Genomic DNA, 10,000 nt, shown 5'->3' on the forward strand with positions numbered 1-10,000 from the left:
ATGCTGATTTCCTTTTCCTGCAGGACTTGAACCGGCCCACAGTGTCAAAACTACTAGTAACTAGTTTGCTGAGCATGGTGTTACTGTGCTCGATTGTCCAGCCGACTCGCCTGACCCGAACCCCTTAGAGAATCTATGAGAGACACCAGACCCAACGATACAGACGAGCCGAAGGTCGCTATCAAAGCGACCTGGGCTTCCAGAACACCTCAGCAGTGCCACAGGCTGGTTTCCTCCATGCAGCACCGCATTGATGCAGTGATTCGTGCAAAAGGATTAAAGCCCCGACCGAGTATTGAGTGCATAAATCAACATAGTTTTCAGAATCTCGACATTTCTCTATTATAAATTCTTTATACTAATATTTTAAGATACTGAATTTTTGATTTCCATGAGATTAATTTTTCCATGATATTACTTTTTTTTTTTTTAGATGCACCTGTAGATGCATTCCCATAAGTGTGTATTTTAATGATTTGTCCAAAAACTAAACCTCTTGTAGGATTAAAATTTGGGCTAGGTTGTAACTCATAGGTTTAGCTTCGGTGCTAGAGTCATGATTGTGAGTTGGGACTGGCCATAGAGCCACTTTTGAACCACTGAGCTAGACTCCTTCACCCTCAACTGGCTTGCAAATAAGTGATTGCATACATATATACAATACATGAAGGCACGCAAAGAGTTTAGCCTGGATTGTCTTGCTGGCACTTGCTTTCCTAAACCCCATGAACTGAGCCTTCTATAACACATTCTTGGATGCTTTGCTTCTATTGAGGACTTTTTCTTTTTTTTTTTTGCAAATTGTATAATATTTAATGTTATCCTGTCCTCTAGTGGTGCAATGTCAGAATGCATTGAGGAACCTTAGGACGTGTAGGCTTTTTTTTTTTTTTTTACTTGTCTTTTCCTTTCTGTAACACATCAGACTGAACTTGTAAAAGCTTTAAGAATGAGCTGATGAAACACATCATGTGCATTATATTAATAATGGAAGCAGCAATGGTTAAAATAGACTTCCTGTTCTGCTTTCCAGACATGAGTGCATTGACACCAAGGGGAAAAAACTTGCATCATGAAAGACTTGTATGTCATTATTTAAAAACAATATGTGATCTTCAATTGTGGAAAAGCGTTATTGTAGGATCTAACTCTGAACTGACGAACTAGACATTTTTCGCTTTTGGTTAATGGTTTCCTACATTACCCACAACGCTGCCTAAACAGAAGATTTACTATTAGTAATACTGTAGTATAATATTAATAGTGGTGCCAGTGAGACCAATGCAGCAGCGCTTTAGTCCTTTTCCAGCTCTCTTACCTCCTCATCTTTACACTCTGCTCAAACAGATCCGCTTCCAAAGCTTCGAATTTCATGTTAATTCCACCATCAACCATCGTGCTTTTCATCTTCTAGACTAAATAGTTGTAGTCTTAGGCACCATTGTTGAGATTTGAAGGCAGAATTTCACATCCTTTTTAGAGAAGGTCTAAGAATTCTGTTCTCCAAAATGAGTTTTATGCTATTGTGAAAAACGTGACCTGGTATTCCAGGTAGTTATAACATACTGTAATATATACTTTTTTTTTATTACATCATTGTAATAAACTGACTTGCCAGTTTAACAGGTTTACTGTAATTTAACACCATCTGGTGCTCTACACAATGTCTTCAACATATTTAGGACCACCATAGTCACACGCATAACCACATCACTGCTCGGTTGTGAATGGTTTATCAGTAGCGGTCCTTTTCCACTAATAGTGTTAACAGGTGGGCTATACTCACTAACCATGAGCGCACAGTCCTCTATACTGCAAGTGGTCCTAATAACCTCAAAAATCAGTGTATTGAAATATAGTACATTAAGAAAAGCTTGTGAAATTATGACATTATAAAAACTATAACAATATTGATATCATGTGAGAAGAAAATGCAACGTGTGCACATTTTTCTGAAATCTTTATTTTATTCAAAACCATTAAGAACAAGTGATTTTTAGGAGTCACAAATCATCTTTCCAATATTGGTGTATATAACTTAGAATAAAAACAACATTTTTTTAACAGCTTGGAGACTTCATACTATGAATTTACCCATGGTTGACTTTCTGTTCAAAATTTAGTGATCGCTTTGCCTTAAATGCGTTAATAAGAAAATAATGCAAGAATTAAAACACAGTATTTCTGTAAGCACACGAAAACAGTTGAAAACACACTATAGCTGCCTTATGAGAATGTTTGGTGTCTAAAATATAATCAAAAGACCCGAAAACTGTCCGGGAGATTATAACCAATTAAGCGAGGGCAAAATATTTTAGCAAGGGCGTGGGCGGCTTCATTAAAAATGGACATGAAGGCAAACAACAAACTATAAACGATATTCTTAATATAAAACTTGGTAAAAAATAGTTATTTCAAACTGTACAGTCACCAAGTACACAGAAGCATTAAACAATTGCTTGGCTTTTCATTTGGCGTCTGCTGCGGCATCGGCCTTTTGCGCCTGCAAGAAAGAGAAAGGGAAAGCAATCAACACAGGTACAACTGCGAATGTTCACACAGGCTTAACTGCACAGAGAACTCTTCAGTACCCAGCTGGACGTTGTTTACGTGAGTAAGACCTACACCCTGCTCAGTTAGTAAAGCTTCATTTGCATGTCAAATGATTACTAGCGACCTTACCATTTTTGGCATCCTGGAGGGGCGATTTAAAATAAAGGCACCCTTTGTCTGTAGAACATACACATAATTTGCACAATAAAGCCATGTTAATTAGGTAAAGTGTATTTAACTCACCTGCTCTGCCTTGGCGTCTCCGTTCTCAGCAGGATTTGCGCCCTTCTTTCCTTTGGCTGCTTTCTGCTGTATCAGTTCATACATACTATTATTATCATCTATTATTAGTATTGTTTGTTGCCAATTTAAAAATAATAATAATAATAATTGTCCTTCAGCTCTTCTTTGTAAAAGCGCTACACAAACGAGGTTCGTTATTACAAGATCATACCTTGGGGGCAGCTTTCTTAGGCTTGGGGGCTGGTTTGGGAGGAGCCGGTTTCTACAAATAACGAGGAGCAACAAATGAACAAACACAAATAGCAGACAGAGCAAAAAAAAAAAAATCTAAATAATTATATTTGGCCAAAAAAACTTTTCTATAAAAAATCAAACACATACAGCAGAGAGTCTTGCAGAGCGCCGGGTTGGCTGCAAAAGAAGAAAGAAAGAAAAATAAGATATATTTCGGTCGTTAATTACTTAGTAATAATTGCTTTTTAAAACTTTCCAGAGATGTATTCTGTTTTCTTGAGATAAAAATGTTGTTTTTTTTTTTTTTTAAATGCATAAAAAGGCAGAATAAACCCCCCCCCCAAACAGAATAACCATACTTTTCCAATTTTCCCCCCAAAAATTCTGCACGTAGTTATTGGTTACAACACGCATCTTAGGATTCAGAAATGTACAAGAACGTGACAAAACAGCGATTAAAATAAACACAGAAAATGGTTTAAAATTAAACAAATCCTGATTTTTCGATAAAATATATGAAATATTTTACAAAGCACAGACCTCTTCCTTGGCTTTGGCAGCCTTGTCTCCGTCAGCCTACAAAATCAACCAGAAGAAAAGAACAATTAGAACTCGCCTGTACACACTTCAAACCATAAACACGCACAAAACCACAAACAAACAAACAAAAACTTTTTAGACCTTTAAAATTATTCTCAATTTTATACAACACGATACACAAACCGAAACGGCTTCTTCTTCTTCATTTTGTTTTGTCTGAGCTATTCCTCCATTTTGTTTCTTTCCCCCCTTTTCATGTCTGAGAACTCTGCTTTCCCGCGCTTATTCAAATTCAAATCTGAGGGAGGGCGCGCGACGCTTCCTTTCAAACGAGCCCCGAGTGCGCGCGCCTAATAAAACTTAGCACACACACAAAAAAAGTCTTCCGCGTGACGTTTAAAATTTAAATCTATACATTTATAACGGTCGTAATTTGGCGGGAATATTTTCCTCAGTATGCAGAAAGTTGGTTTCGTATGTCAGCTTACTGACTATGTCTTATTTATTTTAGCATAAAAAATAAACAAATCGGGGATTAGCTTGTTTGTTTTTTCCCTCCTGACAAGGTGTTCAGTATGGCATCTTTCACATTTCAACGACAATTATTAATTATTTAACGAATTTTTTTTAAATAAAAAAATTAACAAAGTTACACAAAACACCTCGTATTAATCACTCTTAACATTAGTTAGCTTTTTAAAAAAATTATTTTTTAAAAATCCAACTAGGAAACCAAACAAGTCCAGCACCTTATAACTTTAAATGCTAAGCACAGATTAATCTAACCACGGTTATTCACTTCTTTGTTTATTACTAATTATTCTCTTAACTGTATACTAGTTATTTTTTATTTCACTTTACTCATCTAATACATCCAGTGTCGGCTAAATAAACTGACAGTTGTCGTTGCCTCCTTTCTTGCAGAGAAGCTAAATACCACAAAGCATTTCTTCAAGCGCCATAACAAATATTATTCACACTTTTAAACATTCTTTATTCCCACCACAACACAATAGTTTCGTTTATAATCATTTCTGGTGCTAGGGCACGTTTTAAAATGATTCTTAGCACACAAAAAACGACCAAATAAAGCTGTTTTCGTTTTTTCCCTCCTCACACACGCGCGCACACACACAAGCTTGAAGCGTGTAAGGCGCCCAGCGCTGACAGCTTTGTCTGTAAAGGATTGTTACAGAGCTAACAGCTAAATGGATCTCAGAGCGAACAAACCTTAAAATATTATACGTTATTTCCATGTAAATAGGCTGAGAATGTCGTGGATGAGGTCTTACCTTTCTTTTAGGCATCCTGGCTTTTAAAACGGCACGGAAAAAATCAGGAAAAAATCAGGGGTTTTTTTGTGGAGGTGGGGGTTCAGACGCGGGACACCGTCGTGCTCTCCTTCCAATGCGCTAAATACAATAACGGCTGTGTATGTTTATTTAGTTTTTTTATATTGAAATATTAAGATAGGAAACCGGTTTAAACCAGATTTTACATTTCGAGCCCAGCCATTGGCTGCCGCCGTGGTCACGTGCTCTGGGTAGTGCTTAGGTTTTAAAGAGACATGCGCGAAGAAAAATAAAGCAGGAAGGATGGTTTAAAAGGGAGGGGCGCTTTGTATGGCCAAAAGTTTGTGGACACCTTACCATTACGCCCATAAATGCTTTTTTTGGGGGGGAACATCCTAATCCAGATTTAATCCCTCTTTGCTGTTATAATAAGCTTTCTACTAGATTTAGGCGCTACAAGGGCCTACAAGGGCATTAGTGAGATCAGGTACTGATGTTGGGTGCAGTCTTGTGTTCCAGGTTCATCTCAAAGGTGTTCAGAGTTCTTCCACTCTGACCTTGGAACACCATGACTTACAAGGGCATCGTCATGCTGAACTATGCTTGTTAGTTCCATCCATCCATTTTCTATACCGTTTATCCTACAGGGTCAGGGGGAACCTGGAGTCTATCACAGGGAACATAGGGCACAAGGTAGGGTACACCCTGGATGGGGTACCATTCCATCACATACACATTCACACACTACGGACACTTTGGACATGCCAATCAGCCTATCAGGCATGTCTTTGGACTTGGGGAGGAAACCGGAGTAAATGGAGGAACCCCCCCCGCATCCTATACACGGTGAATCGAACCCCCGACCCCGGAGGTGTGAGGCAAACGTACTAATCACTAAGCCACCATGCACCTCTACAGGAAAACAATCCACTTCACTTGTATAATTTAAAATACCTCTGGTATTTTCCTATCAGCATGCTCCAAAGTGTTTTATTCCTTGTACGCTCTAAATAGGCTTACTTTAGTCACTATTCTTTTTTGAAACATGAGCCAGTTGAGCAGTCTTCATGACTGAAGCGCCTTCTGTCCAACCCCAGTAAATCACTTAGATATTGTCCTGTTGCCATCTTGATCCAAAGTTGAGGTCAAATATCACCTTTATCTTATGATGAAACATTTTTATCCTGATGGGAGTGTTTTCTTCCAAGATGACTCCACCCCAATCTCCAGGACATGAAGATGGTTTGACATATGCTATGACCTTCACGGTCACCAAATCTCAAACCGATGGAACACCTATGGGAGATTTTAGAGCGATGTATTAGACAGCGTTCTATACCACCGTCGTCAAAACACCAACTGGGGAAAATTTATTTTGATAGAACGGTTTTCATCTCTCCAGTACAGTTTCAGACAATCGTTGCCAGTACACATCGCTAGCTGTTGTGGAGGCTCGTGATTGCCTTAAACCTTTGTCACTTATCTGTGTATGTGAAAGTGTAAGTCCAAGTAGTCCAATCCTGAATTGAGCACAACCCCGATGCAAATGTGAAGACATCTGTGTTCACTAGGACTACAAAACCTTCCTTTCCTGTCACGACTCAATTTACATTCCTTGTGGAAAAACTCAGACTATGTAAAAGGTTTCTCCAATTGTTTTCATAAACGTTCTAAATTTTGTTGCTAGTTTTCTTGTACGCATGTTAGACAGAATTTCTTTGAATATCTATACTTCTTTCAGTGGCCTTTTTAAATTCTATACTTTTCCAGATTTTTAAGAACCTAGTGAACTAAATTGCAAAGTCGTCAAAAATTCATCTTTTAAAATCTTTTATTTAGTAAGACATCTGCTTTAAATACACACGTGGTCACAGTACTCTCGAGCAGTTCAGAGTCTTCAGCCCTTTGAGGACGTGGCAGCACTGGTTTGCTTAGTAAATCACTAAGCAAAAGTTCCACTAATGGTGTAACCGTGGTGTCCAGTGAACTTGGTCAATAGTTGTGTCTCAAATCACAAATAGTATACAGTATATACTTTGTAGTAATCTAAAAGATTAGCTTGTAGATCATACTTTTTAAGTGGGCTCATAAACGGTGTCTTAATTTAAAGGTCAAAGATTCAAGTTAACTAGGTAACTTGACCAACATTGTTTTTCATTTTAATATTTAAAATTGTTTCTAGATCTGTCTTAATCGTGTCAGCTCAACTGTACTATACTAGACAAACGGTGATTTGCAATATTGACATGCAGTGGATCGGACTAGCTTATTTCTTTAAGGCTTGTGCTTGAATGTTTTGTCCTGGAAAATCTTCACCCCCCACCCCTCCCAACTTTTGTCCATTTTTCTTTTTCTTTGGTTTACTCCATCTTTTCCCATTTCCGTCATTTGCCAGTTCCCACCAACTAGCTAGCTCTCCTTAGTCACATGGCATCTATCAACCAGAGACGACAAAAGATAATACATACTTCTTCTGACGTAAGTGAAACTGCTGCATCTTTTCAAACTGCTGCTCCTGCTGCATCACAGGGCAGGGGAACACACTCGGAGGAAAGCGTTATCTGCCCTTTTCCGTATACACGAGCACACAGGCGCCCACGATTTGTTAGCGTTGCTGATTGACAGCTGAGAGATAGTATGCCATGGCCAATTAAGCTCACTTGGACTCCCGACCATGCCCCTGTTTATTGGAAAGCAACTCAACAAGAGTTATATGTAATCTCAGCACGAGGATGAAGTGAGTTAGGAGGAGGGGAAAAGAAAAGGCTTGTCAAGGGTCCCCCTAGAATTACAGAATGTCCCTCTAGCAGTTTTGAGATAGAGGCAAAAGCTGCACCATAGACAAACAGCCGTGATTGGTAGCCATGTTGTTGTCTGCTACAAGTCCTTGTGCTTCTGTGATACACAATGGGATAGCTTAGTGCAAAAGAAAACTGTTGCGCACTACAAATAAACAACGTTATCCATTTTTTTTAAAAACCCGTATTACATTTTGTTCATATTCGTATGCTCTAGTATGTGATTTGAGACACAGCTCACGCATGACCTTTTAGAGCTACACATTTGGTTAACTCGCACACCTCAAAGACGTGGAAACAGACGTTTGAAATAGTTTCACGTGGCTACAATCATTTTTGAGACAACTATAAATAGCTCACTTCCCCATAAAACGGGGTACACCATCATTATCATTGAAGCTATATACAAATTAGTAAATATAAAAATCTTTTCATTCTCATGGCTTTAGGACCACATCCTCAGGCAGCCATGTTGTATCCAGCACCACAGCCCTACACAGTGCTTCCCTGATCTGACAACTGATTAAACTCAAGGGGTTCGGAATTAGCCGGCAAACCGAATCAGACGTGTTGGAAGCAGTTAAAGCGCTCTAAGACTGGATCATTTCTAACAACCGAAGCTTAAGCGACAGCAGTCGGGCTGCTCAAATGCTCAAAGAAAGTGTCTCTTTTCTGCTGAAGGGCGCCGAGGAAGCGGCGCACTCTCTCCTCTCGGCTGGCCGTGTAGCTCAGAAGTGCTGCATGACGGGAGCGGGCGTCCACGGGTTTGCCATTTCCACCCTGATGAAGAAGTTCGGCTACACACGAGCGATCAGACTCCAGCTGCTGCACCGCTTCAGCCTCTCTGTGCAGCTCCCGCGCTTTCTATAACATAACATAATACCATACGTACATTTAGTGGCCACGATGTGTTGAGTGAAAGAGCTCACTCAATTCTTTATTTATTTATTTTTATATATTCACTTCACGACATCCTTCGCCAAAAAAAATGTCATTTCCAAACAGCTAAGACAGTCCATATTTAGAAACCTACCGTGGTGCTTGAAAGTTTGTGAACCCCTGTGAAGTTTCTATATTTCTGCATAAATATGACCTAAAACATTATCAGATTTTCACACAAATACTAAGAGTAGACAAAGAGAACCCAATTAAGCAAAAAAAATATTATACTTATTATACTCAATAAGGTCATTTACTTATTGAGATATGTAATATTGGATCATTTATCTGTGAGGGGCAAAAGTATGTGAACCTCTCTGGTGTTTTCAATCAATGGGATGACAATCAGGTTTGAGTGAGCGCCCTGTTTTATTTAAAGAACAGGGATCTATCAGAGTCTGATCTTCACAACACGTGTTTGTGGAAGTGTATCATGGCACGAACAAAAGGAGAGTTCTGAGGACCTCAGAAAGAGGTTGTTGATACTCATCAGGCTGGAAAAACCATCTCTAAAGGGGTTTGTTCTCCACCAATCCACAGTCAGACAGGTTGAGTACAAATGGAGGAAATTCAAGTCCTTATGTGAACATCTAACGATGTTTTAAGTCATATTTATGCGGGAATATAGAAAACGCTAAACTTTCAAGTGCCACTGTAACTTCCGAATGGAACCACATTATCATCTGCATAATTTCCAACTGTTAGGTAAAGCTCCACCCTCACATTTTGGAAGGAGGAGGAGCCTAGGAGATGAAATGATACCAAACTGTGTCAAAATATCAAAGAAAGCACAATGGTCCATTGTGTAATGTTACAGAGTTCATATAAACTATGAGATTTGGTTTATCTTTGAAAAATTACAGAAAGTCAAGATGTAATCTATAAACAAGATGACCGATTTTATTTATCGGTCAGTGCCCATGACATCAAGTGAAACATTAACAGATGTGCCGACATTGATAACACGAAAACCCTAGCAAGTAAAGAAAGACAAACAAACAAACAAACAGAATTTTACCGCTAAAAGAACGTTGTTGGGCGAGATGCCTCCGTGTGAACAGCATAAACCATAAATAGCTGCTTGTATGAGAGTAACTACTACGAGAAATATTCATTTCTGGCCTTTCACTTCCCTTTCAGTTTTAAAGAATTGGCTTTGCTGTAGGGTGAGTTTTATTTGTGCTTGGTCTCACCGCTGGTTCTCCTGTATTTTTCAGGTGTTCCCTGTATCGCCAAAGCAAGGGGTCAAGAATCGTAACTACTACAGCTAAACTGTAGATGTTGGCCCTTCTTTAGTAACACTGGCCAACCAATAGATCTGTCCCTATTTAAATATGATTATTCTTTGTAAAAAAATTTTTTTTTAAATTATTTCTGTCTCATATTCTGCTATAAGTCTTT

At 38.8% G+C, this 10,000-nt stretch overlaps 2 protein-coding genes across 4 annotated transcripts in view; both read right to left on the reverse strand.

Annotated features, from left to right (window-relative positions):
* Window positions 1-1,943: 1,943 nt before the first annotated feature.
* Window positions 1,944-5,080, reverse strand: hmgn2 (high mobility group nucleosomal binding domain 2). Of its 2 annotated transcripts, none has more exons than XM_017453880.2 (6): window positions 4,863-5,080; window positions 3,571-3,606; window positions 3,178-3,207; window positions 3,008-3,058; window positions 2,797-2,859; window positions 1,944-2,503 (listed from the first exon to the last, which is right to left on the reverse strand). In XM_017453880.2, the coding sequence occupies exons 1-6, from the start codon at window positions 4,875-4,877 to the stop codon at window positions 2,468-2,470; spliced, it is 231 nt and encodes a 76-aa protein (XP_017309369.1). In that variant the 5' UTR covers window positions 4,878-5,080; the 3' UTR covers window positions 1,944-2,467. The 2 variants fall into 2 exon arrangements, with proteins under 2 accessions (XP_017309369.1, XP_017309368.1); XM_017453879.3 differs by having other exon boundaries at window positions 2,797-2,862; window positions 4,863-5,069.
* A 1,595-nt stretch (window positions 5,081-6,675) lies between these two features.
* Window positions 6,676-10,000, reverse strand: part of dhdds (dehydrodolichyl diphosphate synthase) — a 14,091-nt gene continuing 10,766 nt past the window's right edge. For both annotated transcript variants that reach the window (XM_017453140.3, XM_017453141.3), the window contains exon 9: window positions 6,676-8,524. In XM_017453140.3, the coding sequence (XP_017308629.1) occupies window positions 8,282-8,524 (243 nt within the window). In that variant the 3' untranslated portion in view covers window positions 6,676-8,281. The remainder of the gene's footprint in view (window positions 8,525-10,000) is intronic.

The sequence above is a fragment of the Ictalurus punctatus genome, chromosome 23 (genome assembly GCF_001660625.3).
Source record: "Ictalurus punctatus breed USDA103 chromosome 23, Coco_2.0, whole genome shotgun sequence".
Classification (NCBI taxonomy): Eukaryota; Metazoa; Chordata; class Actinopteri; order Siluriformes; family Ictaluridae; genus Ictalurus; species Ictalurus punctatus.